This window comes from Hibiscus syriacus, unplaced genomic scaffold (genome assembly GCF_006381635.1).
Source record: "Hibiscus syriacus cultivar Baekdansim isolate YM2019G1 unplaced genomic scaffold, ASM638163v2 tig00117056_pilon, whole genome shotgun sequence".
Taxonomy (NCBI): domain Eukaryota; kingdom Viridiplantae; phylum Streptophyta; class Magnoliopsida; order Malvales; family Malvaceae; genus Hibiscus; species Hibiscus syriacus.
Window position 1 is genome coordinate 5,253,860 of NW_024063539.1, and position 20,457 is coordinate 5,274,316.

Below are 20,457 nucleotides of genomic sequence, written 5' to 3' on the forward strand. Positions count from 1 at the left end.
TTTAATAATTCAAAATTAAAAATTGTTTAAATAATTTTATTTTTTATAATAATAACATTTTCATCATATTAAAAATATAAAATAATTTAACTACTCAAAATTTATTATTTTTTACTAAATCAAATTCTTTATATATTATTATTATTATTAAATTTTTAATTTTAAGAAAAGCACGATGAATAAGAATTAAGAAGGATTCATATGAAAAAAATTCATTATTTCAAAAGTACTTGTGTCCAAAATAAATGGAGAGAATTGTTCATTACCTTAGAATTTAAAAGTAATGACATTTTCACCATTTTAACTAAAAAATATTATTATTGGTAATAAGTTATTACCTGATAATGCTTTTTCAGTGAATAAATGTGAGAACACAATTCCGTAAAAGATTATTCTCATTGATAATAGTTTTTTGCGTGAACCAAACACCCTCTTAACGGAATGGCTACAAAATTTTAATGTATAAATTTTAGTGAGTAAATTTAAAACTTTTAAAGTATAGTAAGTAAAATAGGAGAGAGAGTAAAGATTAGTAAGTAAATTTATAGTTTACCCTCTGACTTTTGAATCGGCAAAATTTTGTCTTGTTTCCTGCTGTCTAAGACTTCATCCTATATAACATAGTCAATTCGGGTCTCCGATGCACTACACACTCCTCCGTCGCCACCAACCTATCATCACTATTGTATTTCCTTTACTATGGCTGACGGAAAATTGTCTAGCGAAATTGCCGGAAAACCAATTCGATGCAAAGGTAAACTGTCAACGATCTTTTCCTCGTTTCTTCATCTTCTTTGCTTGTTAGAGCATTAAACAGAGTGTTGTTATGTGCTTTACAGCTGCAATTTGTCGCGAAGCAGGGGAGCCTCTAGTGATCGAAGAAATCATGGTGGCTCCTCCGAGTCCTTACGAAGTTCGAATTCGAATCATCTGCACATCTCTCTGTTACAGCGACATCACGTTCTGGAAACTGAAGGTTCGATTCAACCTTTTTTTTATCTCTTGAATTTCTTAATTTTTGTTGCTTAACTGAAATATAATTATTCCTTGAAGGAACCTCCTGCTTGTTTCCCCAGAATTCTGGGCCACGAGGCTGTCGGGTGAGCTTGTTTTCTTCGTCAACCTTTTGTATTTTTCCATTTTCCTACTATTTCTCATCATCACATCAGAACGTTGACTTTCATTTACCCAGTCTTTATTATTTAAACCCGGTGAGCAAATTCATTTTCATTTAATTTACAAATCGGACATTATGTTTTAGTGTGGTGGAGAGTGTGGGTGAGAATGTAAACGAGGTCGCAGCGGGGGATGCCGTCATTCCGATCTTCTTGTCGGAATGTGGAGAGCGTGACGATTGCCGTTCGAAACACAGCAATTTGTGTTCAAAACTCCCATTCAGGATTCATCCATGGATGCCTAGATACGATACCAGCAGATTCACTGACCTTAAGGGAGAGACTTTATATCATTTCCTATTCATTTCGAGTTTCTCCGAGTACACGGTGGTCGATGTTTGTAATGTCGTCAAGATTGATCCTTCTATTCCTCCCAATAGAGCTTGTCTCTTCGGGTGTTGTGTAGCCACAGGTAATGTTCCTTTGATCTTCCTGCCATTTCCTGTTCGCAAAGTGCTTGATAAAAGGTGTACACATCATTGCTTTTTTAAGGGGTTGGTGCTGCTTGCAAAACGGCCAAGGTTGAGGCAGGATCAACAGTTGTCATATTCGGGCTGGGATCGATCGGACTAGCGGTATAATCTCGATCAGAAGTTTCACTCGCAATCCGATATCCATACATGTTTTCCAATTTGAAAAACTGACAAAGTTTGCTTTGTTTTCTAGGTTGCAAAGGGAGCAAAACTGTGTGGTGCAGATAGAATTATAGGAGTGGATGTGAACCCTGATAAATTTGAAGTTGGTGAGTGAATTTGTGCATGATAGTTTGTCATGGAATTATTGTTATTCAAATTGGGACTCGAAAGATCATTTTAAAAATAGCCAAATTCTCCTTACACGAGTAGTGATGGTTGTACATGATGATAATGGCATGTTTTGTGTGGTTTTCTGTTGATGTTTCGTCTTTCACATATATGCAGCAAAAAAATTTGGGGTCATTGAGTTCGTCAATTCAAAAGAATGTGGGGACAAATCTCTAAGCCAGGTCTTCTTCTTGTTGCTTATGCCTTACAATTGATTTTTCGGGTTTGTTTTGTGTAGTTTTGATGGAGCAGAGATCTCTTCTGAAATATAATGGTATAGATGAACAGAATATTCAATGAACAATTCGAATTGTTAGTATAACGTTCATTTGTTAAGCTAATTAAATAAACGAGTATGAACAGAAATTTTATGTTCATTAATAAATGAATGAATACAAACATAGTTGTGTTTGATTCGTTTTTAAGTTAGTTTATCGACTCATTTATAATCTCGTTTGCCCGGTTCTCCTTCTCCTTAAGGTAGGAACAAAATTGAACATAAAGTGAACTTTGGAGTTCAAACTGTGAAACCTAAGAAGCTTAGAACTAAGACTTTAATTTCACCATTTTCCTTTGGCTTCAAATAAAATAGTAAAAAGAGAGGGTTGGTTATTGAGGGGAATCGAATCATATAAACAAATATGTTGACGAACATATCCGTGAACGCTAAATGAATTGAACACGAACACGATATTGAGAATTTATATAAACATAAATTGAATATAAACACCTTTAAAAATAAATAAATAATACGAATAAAACCTTACACGTTGAAATGTGCAGCAAAAAAGCAGATTTTGAGGTAAAAGGAATATTTGTCGACTAAATGATTCACCAACTTGTGTATTCTTTTTCCTTTCCTATTAAAATTTGAACAGGTAGTCACTGAGATGACCGGAGGAGGTGCAGATTACTGCTTTGAATGTGTTGGGATATCATCCTTGGTAGAAGAAGCCTTTGCAAGCTGTCGAAAGGTATACTGTTTTCTCTGGCAAATTCAAGTAAAGACGAGATGTATCGAAAGGATTTTCTATATAAACTTTTAATATCTATTTTGTTGTGCGATCGTTATACTTGTTGTTAACAAAATATATGTATCAGATTATATCATTGCTGCCACCGTGCAATTGCAGGGTTGGGGAAAGACTATTGTACTGGGAGTGGACAAGCCAGGTGCACAGTTGAAGTTGAACTCTTCAGAAGTTCTTTTGTCTGGGAAAACCCTCACGGGTTGCTTGTATGGAGGTGTCAAAACCAAAACCGACGTCCCACTTCTGATAAAACGTTACACGGACAAGGTTAATTTGATATATATAAATACGCACATCGTATGAAAAAGATGCTTGCTTTAACTGTTTATATTAATTTTGCAGGAATTGACGGTGGACGAATTTGTGACGCATGAGGTTAAGTTTGAAGACATCAACAAAGCCTTTGAATTACTTCTGGGAGGAAAGTGCATCCGATGTCTGATCTGGATGGACAAATGAGCCATCTGCTCATATAATTAATAACAGGGCTTTTACCTGTGTGTTTGAGCTCTTATATTGTCATCAATTTTATGAATTTGCAACATTATCTCTGTATTTTATTTTCCAATAAAGTACAGTTGTTTGAATTCAAATATAGATAAAAACATAAAAGTAAATAAAATATCAGAGGTAATTTATCAATATATATATATATATATATATATATATATATGTGTGTGTGTGTGTGAGAGACAGATCAATTACATCGTTTTAGGTAGAATAATAAAAAGAGAAAATAACCTCAGTTACCAAAAATCTCAGATAATATACGATTTTGACCAATTTTTTTTGGATTTGCGAAAATGACCAACAAAATCGCAATGCGATCTCCACTATCGCAAATTCGCGTTGCATTTCGCGTTGCATTTCGCGTTGCGATAGTTGAAAATCGCATTGCGATTTTCCATTTCGCGTTGCGATAGTCTACAGTTGTCGTTGCGATTTTCCAAATTCGTTGCGATTTTCCAAATTCGTTGCGAAAATTCGTTGTGATAGTTAAAAAAAAATTTGTTTCTTAAGAATTTTCTCTAAAAAGATAGTATCCGCACGGACGTGTCGAAGACACGACCACGACCACGACCACGACCCGAGACGAGACGGCGGCGCGCGAGAGTCCCCCTTGTTCTCTTCCACTCAACAAGGAAGTGGGAAATTCAAGCCTTAAATACCATTCCCAATAGTGTTTCCAATACTATGTGGGATTGAGCATTACCAACACCATAGAATCTTAGTTCCCGACCACCACTTACTAATCAAAGAGACCGAAATATGAAGGGACTGTTAAACTGCATACATAAGCATCTGTTTTAGTGCTTCCTTGACTATGTAATGAGCATGCATTCTTTGATATATGTGTATTTTCTAAATCTCTGCATAGGAAAATGCTAATAGAATATAGTAATAAGTACAGGCAGTGTTTTCTCCTCGAACATTTCTATTCAGTTAATATGGTAGCGGAACATGTGAAAGTATTAGATAATCTTACTTGATCGGTGGTTTTAATGCGTCTTATGATGGTTATCCATGAGTATCAAGAGTAACTTATTGGAAATTAATCGCTAAATGATGGTCAAGGGCTTGATTTGCGGTGTCGTCTGTTATTGATTGAGTTAACAATAGTTGTCTATGTTCATTCTCCACTGTTTTTGAAAGTCAAGTTAGGGAAGTAGCAGTGAACTATATATGACTCATGCCTTTCAAGTGATAATGGAAAGAGATCTCAATCTGTGGTATGATATATCTTCTTTCTTTAATCGAAATGAATCTGAAATAATCAAACGGTTTTGATATGTGGTTGGGAACTAAGATTCTATGGTGTTGGTAATGCTCAATCCCACATAGTATTGGAAACACTATTGGAAATGGTATTTAAGGCTTGAATTTCCCACTTCTTTGTTGAGTGGAAGAGAACAATGGGGACTCTCGCACGTCGCCGCCGTCTCGTCTCGGGTCGTGGTCGTGGTCGTGGTCGTGGTCGTGGTAATACGTGTCTTCAACACGTCCGCGCGGATACTATCTTTTTAGAGAAAATTCTTAAGAAACAATTTTTTTTTAACTATCACAATGAATTTTCGCAACGAATTTGAAAAATCGCAACGGCAACTGTAGACTATCGCAACGCGAAATGGAATATCGCAACGCTATTTTCAACTATCGCAACGCGAAATGGAAAATCGCAACGCGATTTTTAACTATCGCAACGCGAAATGGAAAATCGCAACGCGATTTTCAACTATCGCAACGCGAATTTGCGATAATGGAGATCGCAATGCGAATTAGAGATCGCATTGCGATTTTGTTGGTCATTTTCGCAAATCCAAAAAAAGTTGGTCAAAATCGTATATTATCTGGGATTTTTGGTCAGTGAGGTTATTTTCTCTAATAAAAAATGTAGGAGCGTAAATAAATTAAATTTAAATAAATAAAATTATATTTGTGATCGTTTGTTTATTTTTAAATATATTCATGTAAAATATATTCATATTCAATTGATTTTCGTTTAAATTTTTAGTATCATGTTTATGTTTAATTTTTTTAGAATATTTGTATTCGTTCATTTAACATTTACAAACATATTTATTTAATGTTCGTTTAATCTTGAACAACCAACATTTTCCATTTATTTGCAAGTAAAAAAAATGAAGAAATACACTTTTAATCTTTAATTTTCGTAGGCTTCACCAAACGGCGTTTTCCAGAAAAATACTGATGATCGATATATTTATCGATCTAACACCGATCAGACTATATTTCCCGATCTAACACCCTTAACAGTAAAGCGCACCCTCTGCACCGTGCTATATGCTGATTTTGGCGCCACGTGGAGTAAGACGCCCCCCTGAAGTGCGCCTTATGCTGACATGGATACATGTGGATAAAGCGCGGGGTAGGTGTGTAATTACACCTAAGGTACGGGGCAGGGGCCGCACTTTCCTTGTAAATCTGACACGCGTCAGGACGGCGCATCTACTCTGACTTCAATACCCTCAAACCTCCCTATAAATACCTCCATCCTCAATCACTTTCATCGCACCAAATTCTCTCAACTTCTTTCAAATACTCTTATAATCTCTTCTAATGTATATTTTATTATATTTTTAATATTTTGTATTTAATTTATTTAAGATTTTACTTATTTAATTTTTTTTGCATATATAAAATTTAATTTTTTTGCAGATATAAAATGGCAGACGATCTACTTCGCTTGGATGCAAATCATATATCTCGACACTTTGGTGATACTGTAACATTTTAACATTTTAATTTAATTTAAATTATTAGTAATAATTTGTTGATTTATTTAATGCATGATTATTAGATTAAGAATTAATTTTTGTAATTATTTAATTTTAGGAGAAGGACCGTGTATTATATCATTTTATTAGGAATCTTAAGTTAGTGATATCTAGTCGTGTCTTGCCGTATTTAGTAGAGGCTGGATTCGGTTACATAGGTAGATATCAGGATCATTGTAAGATAGAGTCAGACCTGATTTCTACCTTAGTAGAGCGGTGGAGGCTGGAGACCCACATATTCCATCTTCCGTGCGGAGAGTGCACGATTACACTTGAGGATGTTTCTATGCACCTGGGGCTTCCGGTGGATGGAGATGTGATATCGGGGATCGCGCATGGTTCCTGGACTGCTTTGTGTCGGGATAATCTAGGACGTGTCTCAGAAAATTTTAACGGTGGTCGGATACCACCGTTAAATTGGTTAGATGCCAATTTTTGTAATTTGAGCGAGGACGCGTCTGAGGATGAAGTTAAAATGTATGCACGGACATGCATACTGCAGCTGATAGAAGGGTTGTTGATGCCGGACAAATCGCGCAACCAAGTTCACTGCATGTGGTTGCGACACCTTGGCGACTTTCATCTGGTTGGATCACTCAGTTCGGGCTCGGTAGTTTTGGCTTTCCTATACAGAAAGATGTGTCGAGCCACTGACTACAGGCGTAATGCTATCGGCGGATGTCTCCTGTTGCTGCAGTCTTGGGCATGGTATCGATTGCCCTTTTTATGTCCCGTTGTCAAGAACCCATTCGTATTTCCACTACTATTTGAGGTAATTATAAAACTGATTTCGTATATTAATCATTTTATACAACGTATAATAATTTTTTTTTCCTCGAATAGGTGATCTACTGATAGGAAAAATCATCAGGATCTACCTGATGATTTAGAAAAAATTAGGGTGCTCATCGATCAGTAGGCTGTCACACAGGTATGAATTTTAATGTTTAAAAATTGGTTTTAGATTATAGTTATATAATTAGATTATTATTTTGATAAAAATTATATATATTTGTTTAGTTTGAATGGGTGTCTATTTACTGTGATGTGAGGGCGGTGACCCACTGAGTTGAGGGGCTCATAAGATGTTTGGATGGCGATGATCCCCTTGATCTGTTATGCGACCGTCGAGTGGCACTCTACTGATCGCGTGCTCTGGCAATTTGGTTGTTTTCAACCAATTCCGGAAGCACCTCACAATATAGACGAGTTGTATAGCACAGATAGACGCGGTAAGACAGATACAGATTGGCTGGTGAGGTATCACGCGTGGGTCGTATTATGGGAGGATCGACATTGACGCCTTCCCCGTAGAGAGCCCAATTTTTATGACCTCTTGATAGTTGCTGAGGGTTATTACGAGTGGTTCAACAGTAACGGGAAACCGTTTCTTCTTCCCGAGGATGCACGAGGGCATACATTTCTGTGACGTCGACAGAGACGTTCACCGACACAGCACCATCGTCCCCCGACTCGTAGACGGAGAACATGTGCTTCGGATTCATCCTCAGCTGCACCAGCAAGACCTTCACAGCAGCCACCACAGCCATATATGATGCTGGCACCATCTTTCTATTACCAGATGCCGACGCAAGCCATTCTTTTAACCGATGCCGCCGTAGCCACCATCACCTGGTTTTATGACCCCGTCGCCGCCACCGTCACAGATGACCCCTCCTGGAGGCTATTATGAGTCTATGTTTGTAGATCTGACTTGGGGTTCATATGCTGGATATTTAGCGGGTTCAGCCTCATCACACATGGCCACAGCACAGACACCTTCTGTACAGTTTTCACACTCAACGATGTCTGGGTTTTATGAGTTTTCCCAGTTTTCGCAGGCCGGTGGGATAGTCAGTCATACACCTCTAGAGTCCTTATTCTATGGAGGTGCTTCATCGTCGTCAGCTTCTCATGTACATACTCAGGACGACGACGACGACGATGATGATGGTGATGACAGCGCACAACCAGTGATACGAAGAAATCCTCCTCGAGACCGACAGCCACCGCCCTGCGGAACACATTCGCGTCGCAGACATCGATAGATTTTGTTTTTTTTATTATATTTGTATTTAGTTTATTGGACTTTTTAATTGTAATTTTTTATTATTTCTCATTTAATACTTACTTTATTTTGTTAAATTTGTTGGATTTTTTTTAATGTATTTTAGTTGATTTTGTTTATTATCATTTAATCTCAGTTATTGTAATTTGGTTATCATTAACATTTAATACTTATTGTAAGTTTGTTGTATTTAAAATTATTTTGAAATACCAAATTGTTATCAGTTTGATAAAATTTAATAATTGTGTTCGATAACTTTCTTAAGTTTGTCACTTATTATCTCTTTTATTATAATCACATATAACGCAAACGTTCAATCTCGTATTATTGTATCATTTTTTTAATTTTCACCAGCGATTATCGAATGACATTAACTTGAAGTAAATGCAAATTGAAGTGCAAGAATTATTATTTGATAAACAAATTCATCATTTCCTCATCAATTGTTACTTGATGGCAACAGAAGTGGGCATGTTTTTCCAGTGTGTTCTGGGTTTCTACAATGCCCACATCTTCTGTCTTGTCTAGATCTTTCTCGAATATCCATATCGCAATGAATTCGATTAGATTTTAGACAACCACACTCCCTCAATAAACTCGGATTTGGTACAATCGGAAGCCAATCTTGAACCTCATCAAGGACTTTGTCATTACCTATGGGGGAAACTCAAATTTATATTCCTTAAAAACTTCAGATAGTAGGTATATACGAGATCCACAAAATGGTTATAGTCTTGACGTGTATGCGAGCAAGTTGCTATCACATGAGAGCATGTTGCTATCACATGAGAGCATGAATACTTCAGAGCTTGAAAAAACCCACAGTCGCACGTTCTGTCCCTTAGATTTACTCTTAACGACACAGCTTCAATCCCTTGAAGAGGTCGCGGTAACTCTGTGACACAAAACATTTCATGCCTTCTAGAGAAGCTTGTTACAAACATTCCATTTGATGCATAAATTTTTTTTCTGTAGATCTGCAACTAATCTAGGGTGATAGATATTACCGCCTTGCATTCAGGTTTGAGCTTGTCCCCCGAGCTTCGCAAAAAGCGCCCCCAAACGAAAATATATAGTCTTTACCAAAGCCGCTACTGCTAAGTAACGTACACCCTTTAAGGTCGAATTAATTGCCTCTGCCAAGTTGGTCGTCATGTGTCCATATCGATATCCACCATCATATGCGTTCGTCCACATTTCTTTATCGATGAGGCTGATGTAATCGTATCCTTCCTCGTTCTTCGCCCGCAAATCTTGAAGCATTGATTCAAACGTTCGAGGAAGTAGTTCGTAACCTTATCAAAAAATGTATAACTTACTAACTTGCTTTCTTTGCAAAATTAAAATGATCGAAAAGAAAACACATTACATTAGTTTCACTTACCCATGCGCACAACTAATTGACGCTCATAATTCTTCTTGTACCTTCCATGGTAGTTCGCAACAATGTGTCGGAGATAATACCTATGTTGGACAAAGGATGGTTGCCACATTGGACCCAAAGACTCCATTGTTGCTTTGATCCCAGCTCCGCGATCTGAAATGAAACAGATGTTTTCCCTCGTGATAACATGTGCACATAAATTTTTAGAGGAAAAAACCCCAAGAATATGTATCTTCTCCTTCGACAAGAGAAAAAGCAACTGGAAGAATGTTGCGATTGCCATCTTGGACAACTGTCAATAATAAAACTTACTTGTATTTTCCATACAAGAAAGTCCCGTCGATCTGGACCACATGCTTGCAGTATTTGACAGCTTTAACGCATTGTGTGTAAGTCCAAAAAACCCGGTAGAATTGGCAACGATCGCGGAGAAATCGATCATTATGGTATGTATAGGAGGTTTCGAAGTCCACAATTGTCCCAGGATTCAACCTCCGCACCAGCCTAAACCAGCCTGGAAGTTCGTTGTAAGATACATCTCATTCGCCATGAAGTTTGACAATGGCATTTTATTTTGCCAACCAAGTTTTTTTATAGGAGACAGTGTGCCCTACTGCAATCGTATAGCTAAAATCAACACATCAACAGCTATATGAGAGCTTTATTTTACCATGGGCATGATGGCTTGGCATATCACTTCAGAGTTCAAGTTGGGATGATCTTAGTTGACCCCTCCAGCACAACATGTGTGGTGACCGTTGTATACTGTTAGTTCCCATATGTTGTTTTCCTCTTCCATTTCGATATGCGAACCATCCAATTGCATCCGTTTTCGCGTCAGGCGCAGTAACATATATATTTTTCGGTCGTGGATCGGTTGACTCTGGACTGAACATAATTACGGATATTATAATTTTTTATAGCCATCACCTCTTCTTTTTTGCTTGAAAACTCCATGCCTAAAGATAACTCACCATTATTTATTGATGAGTAATATCTATAGTCACCGAGATGAGGCATATCCGTAAATTCTGGCCCGTACATTGCACCATAATCAGCTTCATACATGTGCGCAGGAGGGTCAGTTTGTGTTATATTTCCTGAAACTTCATCATCATTGGAGTTGAATTACGGTGATTCTGGGTAAATGAATAGTCCAATCTCAGCACCATCTACACCAGGCTCACGAAGCGGTTCTTCTGGTGGAGATGATGATTCCTCCATACGATCCACATTTAGGTCGAACAACCTACTACTTGCACGCCTTCCCCTTGAACTAGAAGGCATATCGACATTGAGATTGAAAAAACTCGCAGTCGAATGCCTCCCCCTAGAGCTTGAAGTCATCGTGTCAAATAGAAACTGCACAGATGGTTGCGTCGATGACATCTCCATATTAAGATCAAATGGATTTGCAGATGAATGTCTTTCCCTTGAACTGGACGCGATGTTGCCATACGGATTGTTCGTCGACCCACCTCGGTACATATCGTAAGGAGTTGCGGATGAATGTCTTCCCATTATGGCATTAAAATCATTACACATTACTGTCGTCGGGCTGTCAACTTGTTCAGCCAGCCCATAGTGGGAGCTAATGATTGACCTCGAACGACACGCACTTGAATAAAATTTGCATACATCTCAATATCGGCGTCTGAATAATTACTTTGAGCTTTAACCATCATTTCAATATCATCATTGTTCAAAAGTTCGAACGCTGTATAAGTTAATGGCAACAATAATGTTGGAAATCTGTAATGCAACGACGACATTTTTCTACTACTTACAACATGAATCTTCCTCGAAATCTTCGTTATAAGCTCCTCAAGAGTTATGTTTCTCTTCAATGATATTTTAACACTCTCATTTGATACGAAAACGTCGGTTTCATCTTCTCGAATTTCACCATCATAATAAACAATAGCTGAAAGTCGCGTCATTCTTTGAGTTTAAAAGTGCGGCAATATTATATCTACAAAAAAAAAACAACTGAAACAATGCTGATTAAATAAATAATATATGAACGAAAATATAACAAAATAAAATTTTTACACATAAACGTAAATAATTTAAATAATATAATTTTATATTATTACATGTACCGCAAAACTATTTCGACGTATATTCCCGCTTTTTAATTTAAATATTAGTATAATATTTTTTTCAAATAATCATAATAAACAATAAATATAATAAAAAAATTATCACAAAATTACTTTATAACAAAAAATCGAACGAATTTCTGAATAAAATATGAGAAAATTATCATAATTATTGACTAGTTGACGGAATTGTTATATTAATTTATAAATTGAGAGGAGAAATGTTAGGAGATGTGAGAAACTTAATCGAAGAGAAGGGTATTTATAATCGAAAAAAATTATAAGGTAGTTAAATGTATATCGCGACCCCTGCCCCGCACTATACTCCTACGTGGCGTAAGGCGCGTCTCAGTGACCGCGCTTTACACACGTGTATCAATGTCAGTATAAGACACGCTTCAAGGACGTAACGCCAAATCAACATATAACGCAATAAAATAACACATTTTACTGCTAAAAGTGTTAGATCAAAAAATATAGTCTAACCAATATTAGATTAATAAATATACCGATCACTTATAATTTTTCCAAAAAAAATACCTCACCAAACTTCAATTTATATTCAATTTAGTTCATATAAAGTTTTATTTATTTAATAAACATAAAATATTAATTTATATTTATTTATTTAAATTAATAAATATTATAATAATTATTGAAAAATTGTTCAAATATTACGTTCATTTATATATCATAGAGGAGACAACTAATCTCATTCATGAAAACTAGTTACGAAAATACTATCCAAATCACATTGGTAAAAAGGGAAACTGAAATATTTTATCATTTCTGACATACTATTATTTATTACTATTATTTTGTTAACAGAAAAGAGACAAGACGCTTATATTATGGAATATACAAAAAAAAATAAAAAAAGAACAGACAATCCCAACAAATTAAGAAATCACACAATCCGATAGACAATTTTACTTCAAATATAGAGTATCGATTCTTCAATGGGAAGCAGTGGCTTCTTTCTCGTCCTCAGTTTTGGTGTGGTACCCAGGAATCTTCTCCTTGATTTTATCCAAAAATCCCTTATTCTCTTTTGACTCTTCTTCATGGTGTTCAACCGCAACTTTATCGGCTTGTACAGCAGCAGGCGTCGGTGGTGGTGATGGTGCTGTAACCTCTTCGTCTTTCTTATTCTGTCCGGGGAGTTTCTCTTTTATCTTTTCTATGAAACCCTTCTTCTCCGGCGTCTCTGGGTGCTCCTCGGGCTTTTCAACCGGGACTGCAGTTTCATCTTTTTTCTCCCCACCGATTTTCTCCTTAATCTTCTCCTTCAATCCTTTCCTCTCCTTCTTCTTCTCTCCGCCTTCACCTTCTTCCTCGCCGCTAGACTGCACATTTACACAACACACCTCATGATATTGTATTTGCAAATATCGGAACTTTTTTAAAATAAACATAAAAAGAAAGTGAAAATACATACGGAGCTGGAGCTGCTACTGGATCGGTGAAGCTTCTCGAGGAGACTGGGCTTCTTCTCACCTTCTTTATGTTCCTTCTCCGCCTGTGATTCTTCTATCTTAACTTTCTCCAAGTCAGTGGCCAAGGCCTCCTGCTGAGGTTCAGGCTTTTCGTCTTTCTTCCCCATGAAATCAAACATCCCTCGGTCCTTGCTCTCCACTGCTCCTTGATCGCCACCAACGTTGCTCTCGAACTCGGCCTCCTTGTGGGTTTGCTGCTCCGCCATTTTCTGATGAACCGGAAATTACTAAACCAAAGGAATATGATCAACGCTTACTAATGTATTTGCTTGAAATGGAATACAAAGTTGGCTACAAATTGATGGGTTAAGAGAGATGGGAAACTGGGATTTTATAGTATTTTCAAAGCTTTAATTTATTCCGGCGCAGTTATAAAATAGAATAAAACGGAGCTAAATGACAAGCAAATCGAGCGCCTTTACTAAAAGTGTAACTGTCTGAAGATAATTGTTTGTTATTCACTCTCTTTTTAAACTCGACATCTGTTCATCCAGATTACGTGTCATATAAATACAGAGAGTTTTGGGTTTATTTTACAAGGCAGCGCTGGTGGGAATACAACAGTAAAATGTCATAAAAGCTAAAATGATCATCATGAGAGCTTTCTACCACTTTAATCATTCCACGTGGATGAAGATTTCGATGGGTTTTGTCCCTGGCGGGACCCGGCCGGTGTGGATGAAAGGACGCAAATGTCGGGACACGTGTTGGACGTCGTGAATGCGAAAGAGGGTTCGAGATTTTGGAACTGTTACTGTTAGGTTGTGGTGGGACCGACTGAGATGGTAGGCTCGGCTTCGCTGTACGTTGATCACTTTAAATTTCATCACTTTCCCCCATATACGTTACTTGGGGAGGGCCCCACGAGAGACAAGTGGCGGTCTAGCATTTGACCCATTTAATATCAATATCATACTATGAGATGTAATTTACAAGGATCACGTCTTTAGCTGAAAATTTGTAGATTTAATACCTTCTGTAATTATCAATACTCACGGAACACGTATATTTAAGCTGAAAAATTATTCATTTTTATTTTTTATATTCTCTTATAACCAAACATTTATATGTGGTCACATCCTTTACGTTTATCGATCAGATTAATTAATTAATTATAAAGGCCGAGTGCTAATTATGCCATTCTTATCACAATTAGGTTGAGGACTTTCGTTTTACAAATGGGCCAGTAATAAAATTAAATACATGAAATTTAATTGTATCTAGCATGAGAATTATTATTTGGATACTTATGAAATTCCCTCAGATTCTGGATATTAAATACATGAAATTTAATATCAAACGGGGAAATTATTATTTAGATACTTACGAAATTCCCTCATATTCTGGAGATTGCAAGCTTGATAAATTCTCTTTTTAAAATCTTCCCAGATGGGTTCTTGTGTATTGAAGATACGAATGCCACTTTCCGGATTCTCTTGTATGGATTGGTGCCACCTGTTTTTATTAACTAAAGTCTAAATCATCCTATTCTTTTTCAATCCTTATTTCATACCACAATTGTTCTGTTCCGATGCAAAATCCATGACTTGAGTCTGATATATTGCTCCCATTTTTTCAAACCACATACGCCATGGGATACTGGCCAACCTCATCATCCGGAATCCTAATAACTCGAAATTAAAAAAAAAAATCACATAAATGTTACGTATTTCGACACTAACGTATGTTAATATTCGATAAAAGAAAGTTTAATGTCTATTAAATAATATATCTCCAATATAAACTTACGGTACAACAGCAGCATCAGAAATCTGGGGGTGAGAAAGTAACAATGCCTTAAGCTAGCAGGAAGAACCTAAAACAATATAAACAAAGCCATTAAATCCTGCAAATGTATAAGCTATATACGATTTGTATAGGTAATATGTGTCATAACCATTTTTTAAAAACAATTACTTATTATTTTAAAAAATAGTTATGATTTTTAATTAAAAATTTTGCGGATTTTGAATTGATTTGGATTAAATTGAAAAGGAGTTGCCGTCGACATTTGAGCTAAATATGTCGAATACCTAAAAACGTATTTTAAAACAAATTTAAAGAAAAATAATTTTTTAAGATAAAAATAGTCTGCGTTTATCAAAGATTAGATTTAATTGATTCGAGAGTCGATTACGCGTGGGGAAATATTAGGGCCCCCACAGCGCCCAAAAATTGGTACTGAATCATTTATACTGTAACATCCTCAATACCGGGTCAGTGACTAAATTGAAAAGTTTCAAATTTTGGTGATTAAATTAGAATGAATGAATAGTATAAAGATATATATGTAAATGATTGTGTAGGATTGAATTGAAAGGAAGTAGGAATGGAAGGGCAAAAGAGTCATTGCAAGGATCAATTAATTAAACAAGGGATAAGGATATATATGAATACAAGTGGGTTGAAAAGGAGAGAACCAAAGGCTTCCAGACTTATTATCTTCTTCTTTCTTCCTTGTACGCGTGAACCAAAGCAAAGGTAAGATTTCTGATTATTGAGTTTCTTGTTAAATTTAATATTGGGTTTTGATTATTAGATGATAACTAAGCTTAAGGAAAGCTTAAGTTATCTTAACATCAAAGGATGATTGAGTTAGGAGAGATTTAAGATTTGAAGTTCTTAAATGAAATCTTGGAATAGAGTTCATAACTAGAATTGAAAGTTATATTTGACTTGTCATCAATCTAGTTAAGATATACGAAGTGTTAAAAACGGAATTCAAACATGTTGATTTATTAATGTAATTCTTGAATTACATATGAATGATAGGATTTGAAGGTTTAAGATGAAATAAATGAGTATAAATTGGTTTAAGGATGTGTACTAGAGTTAAGAATGAAAAAGGGGATTAAACATGAAGGATTTAATCCAAATGAATGAACTTTCGGGTTCAAAAAGAGGATTCTGGGCAGAGTGCACCGATGCACATTCATGGTGCATCGATGCATCAAGGTTAAAACCCAGAAATTATATGAATGTGCATCGATGCATTGGTAGTGCATCGATGCACTATTTTAAAATAATAACATCGAATGTAATTCGTGCATCGATGCATAAGTAGTGCATCGATGCATCCCGTTAATAATGAAACATCGAATGCAATTGGTGCATCGATGCATAAGGAGTGTATCGATGCATCCCAACAATAATACTATATCGAATACCTTTGATGCACCGATGCATCAGTAGTGCATCGATGCATACCTTCATTAAAAGATGAAATTGACTTTTCTCTTAGTCTAAAGAGTGAACCATTAGAGTATATTAGTTATAATATTGATATACATCCATGTGTGATTATGTAGATACTAAAAGTAAGCTTATTCCGAAACGATCAAAGGATTAGAATCGAAACAAAGAAAAGCTAAGGTGAGTGCATACTAGATGTATATTATAATGGAATAAGACTTGTGATAAGTCTAATCCCTATGTTGATTTTTATAATATAATAGTTGTGAACATGCATACATGATAATTGTTGTTATACATGCATAAGACATATATATGTTCATGTGATATGATATGTGATATGATATGTGATATGACATATAATATGAGAACATGATATGAAGTGACATGAGCTACATGATCACAAGAGAAATGACAGAAGTATATGAACATATGAAAAATAAGAATAATGCCCATAGTATACGATATGAGAACTATAGGTGTAGTTGGCATGCCAAGAGTCGAGGGTATAATAGTCCTTCGGGATGTAGTCCTTCGGGATGTAGTCCTTAGGGATGTAGTCCTTCGGGATGTAATGGTCCTACAGGACATAGATAATAGTCCTACGGGATGAATACTGAACTAAGGTTCGGTGCCCCATGAGGGAATTGATACGAGCTGTGGTGACAGCATTAGTGCACAACCTCAATGTACTCACATACCTCTATTCTCAATAATATACATGGGCAATGCAATTGAAATACCGATTTACAGTGAAAGTGATACAAGAAGGTAAGTTTCGTATGTGCATTATATGATTATATATGTTATCATGTGATAAATAAATGCACATTGAGATGTCATGATCCAATGGTAAGCATGAACATTCATAAGTTTATCGTTGCATATTCATTTATTGCCTCACTAAGTCTATGACTTAGCGTGTAAGTGATTTACACGTAGGTACCAAGAATCAGGAAGAGTGGAAATAGAAGTAGCACAGGCAGCAATACTACTAAGAGATCAGATCAGAAGTAAATTGACAAAGTATGTACTTGATGATGTATAGAGTGTTGGTATGTAATAAGTGTTAATTACGAATACTCTGATCGATTTTGTATTTTATGGTCTTATGTAAATTAATGTATTTCGTTTTAATGAAAGTTTTAAAAATTCCCGGGATTTTTTGTAAGAGTCAAAGATTTGAAAAGTCAATGTGACACCTCGGACTTGTATTCGGGTCGGATATGAGTTAAGGGTGTTACATTTAATGGTATCAGAGCTACGGTTTAGTCGATCCTCGGCATAAACTGAAGTCTAGAGTGTCTTATAAGGTATACATGCCAACAAATAGTGGAAACTTCTGATCTGATGGATTAGTAAGTAAGTTGTTTTGCTAATAGAACTATATGGTTGTATTTTTATAGATGTCCGGACAGGGTAGATCTAGAAATGAAGCAGGAGACGATAGACTCACTGAAAGCAGTAATTCACCTGCCCCGGCCAGGCAGAGTGAAGAACAGACATCCTCTGGAATGCCTGTCAATGATCAAGATATATTCTTTAGAACGTTAGACGCGGTATTGACGCGTTTCCAACCTCCTGTTATTTCAACTCCAAAAATAAATGTTGCGAAAGAGTTGAAGGGATTGGGAGCTCCAGAGTTTAAAGGGGAAGCTAATGAAGGTCCTGTTACTGCGGACCTTTGGCTTAATGACGTGAAGGTCATGCTTACGGGACTTCATTGTTCCGATGCTGATAAGCTAGATGGAGTAATTTCCTTGTTGAGAGGACAAGCAAGGATCTGGTGGACTAATGTTACATTGAGAATGACTAACGCCCAAGTAACTTGGTCATTGTTTTTAGAAGAATTCAAACATAAGTACATCGGAGATCAATTTGTTCGTCAAATGAAGAAAGAGTTCATGAATCTGAAACAATGGAATCACACTGTATATGAGTACGAGTGTGAATTCAATAAGTTGAGTCGTTTTGCTGCCGAGCTTGTTCCTACTGAAAATGATGCTTGTGAGTGGTTCGTAGAGGGATTACGTCCTCGGTTGAAGGAGATGTTGATTGTATTGAATCTATCCTCATTTCAAGAGGTAGACAATCGTGCCGAAGCTTTGGAAAGAGCTCAGAATGAGAGATTTAAAAATTCAAGGACTCAAACAGTCAAGAGAACAGGTGCTTCTTCGAGTTCCGCACCATCAAAAAGAGGTAGAGATGCTGGTTCTCGACCTCAAGCTAAATCAGAGTCAGTGGTATCCTCAGCTAGAGGATCAAATCCGATGAGAGGTAAACAAACTCAATCAGCAGGATCGGGAGCTGGGAGAACTAATCAGAGTCAAGCCAGACAATGTCCGCATTGTGGAAAGAATCATTTAAGGGTATGCCGGATGATTTCTGGAGTCCGCTTTAGATGTGGAGACGCCGGACACTTCGTTCGAGACTGTCCAATGTCAACTAGTGAACCTGTACAGCCTGAGAGGTCTGTTTCTGTAACCCAGAGGGGAAGAGGTAGAGGCAGAGGAAGAAGTCAGTCAGAGTCCTCTGCTCAACAAGAGATACACTCCACTGCTCGGGTGTACAACCTCAAGACCAATGATGATTATGATGACCCAGATATTATAACAGGTACCTTTCTATTGTTTGACAAAGGTGTTATTGTATTGATTGATCCCGGGTCTACATATTCATACATTACTAGTAAGTTAGTGAAAGAATTAAACATTCAGTTAGAAATTACTAGCAAGGAGGTGATAGTGACGAACCCATTAGGGCATAGTGCCCGAGTAAATATGGTGAGCCGAGGGTGTCCCATACGAATTCAGGGAATTGAATTCCCTACTAATCTGATGGAATTACCTTTTGATGAATTCGAAGTGATATTGGGTATGAATTGGTTATATCGTTATTACGCTGATGTCGATTGTAGATTGAAAAGAGTGACGTTGAGAAGTTCCGAAGGAGTAGAAATTATTGTATTTAGTGAAAGATGGAATCCGTTAGCAAATGTGATTTCAGTGATGACTGCAAAGAAGTTACTGCTACAGGGATGTCAAGGGTTTATTGCTAATGTACTGGATGTTAGAACCAAGGAGAAAGGGATTGAAGGGATTCCTATAGTCAGAGAGTTTCTCGATGTATTTCCTGCAGAGTTGCCAGGTTTACCTCCTGACCGAGAAGTAGAATTTCAGATTGAGATAATACCGGGAACAGCGTCCATTGCAATGGCACCATACAGAATGGCTCCAAAAGAATTACAAGAATTAAAGATTCAATTAAAGGAGCTATTGGACAAAGGGTTTATTAGACCAAGTGTATCACCTTGGAGTGCTCCAGTTTTATTTGTTAAGAAGAAAGATGGATCCATGCGTCTTTGTATCGATTACAGACAACTCAATAAAGTAACCATCAAGAACAAGTATCCACTTCCCCGAATCGACGAGTTATTTGATCAATTAAAGGAGGCTTCAGTGTTCTCAAAAATTGATTTACGTATGGGTTATCATCAATTAAAGATTCAAGAAAAAGACATTTAAAAAAAAACGGCGTTTAGAACAAGATATGGTCACTATGAATTTATCGTGATGCCGTTTGGAGTTACGAATGCACCAACTGCTTTTATGGATTTAATGAACAGAATTTTCCAACCGTATTTGGATCAGTTTGCTGTGGTGTTCATTGATGATATTTTAATATATTCAAAGTCAGAGGAAAAGCATAGTTCACATTTGAGGATTGTCTTACAGATATTACGAGATAAAAAGCTTTATGCTAAATTTTCTAAATGTGAATTCTGGTTGAATGAAGTGGCATTCCTTGGACATGTAATTTTGGCAGAAGGAGTTCGAGTGGATCCCCAAAAGATTAAAGCTATTCTGGAGTGGGAAGTTCCAAAGAATATATCGGAAGTTAGAAGTTTTCT

At 36.6% G+C, this 20,457-nt stretch overlaps 2 protein-coding genes across 3 annotated transcripts; one reads left to right on the forward strand and one right to left on the reverse strand.

The window, feature by feature from the left end:
- Positions 1-653: 653 nt before the first annotated feature.
- On the forward strand, positions 654-3,585 carry LOC120198044 (alcohol dehydrogenase-like 7). Its single transcript, XM_039199437.1, has 11 exons — positions 654-754; positions 840-976; positions 1,054-1,100; positions 1,262-1,587; positions 1,668-1,750; positions 1,842-1,917; positions 2,096-2,160; positions 2,857-2,952; positions 3,112-3,276; positions 3,352-3,484; positions 3,521-3,585. The coding sequence occupies exons 1-10, from the start codon at positions 700-702 to the stop codon at positions 3,466-3,468; spliced, it is 1,167 nt and encodes a 388-aa protein (XP_039055368.1). The 5' UTR covers positions 654-699; the 3' UTR covers positions 3,469-3,484; positions 3,521-3,585.
- Positions 3,586-12,637: 9,052 nt separating this feature from the next.
- On the reverse strand, positions 12,638-15,191 carry LOC120198622 (phosphoprotein ECPP44-like). 2 transcript variants are annotated; one of them, XM_039199930.1, is made up of 3 exons: positions 15,179-15,191; positions 13,298-13,582; positions 12,638-13,205 (listed from the first exon to the last, which is right to left on the reverse strand). In XM_039199930.1, exons 2-3 carry the CDS (start codon positions 13,559-13,561, stop codon positions 12,816-12,818), a joined length of 654 nt encoding a protein of 217 aa, XP_039055861.1. In that variant the 5' UTR covers positions 13,562-13,582; positions 15,179-15,191; the 3' UTR covers positions 12,638-12,815. The 2 variants fall into 2 exon arrangements, with proteins under 2 accessions (XP_039055861.1, XP_039055860.1); XM_039199929.1 differs by lacking the exon at positions 15,179-15,191 and having other exon boundaries at positions 13,298-13,636.
- Positions 15,192-20,457: the final 5,266 nt, after the last annotated feature.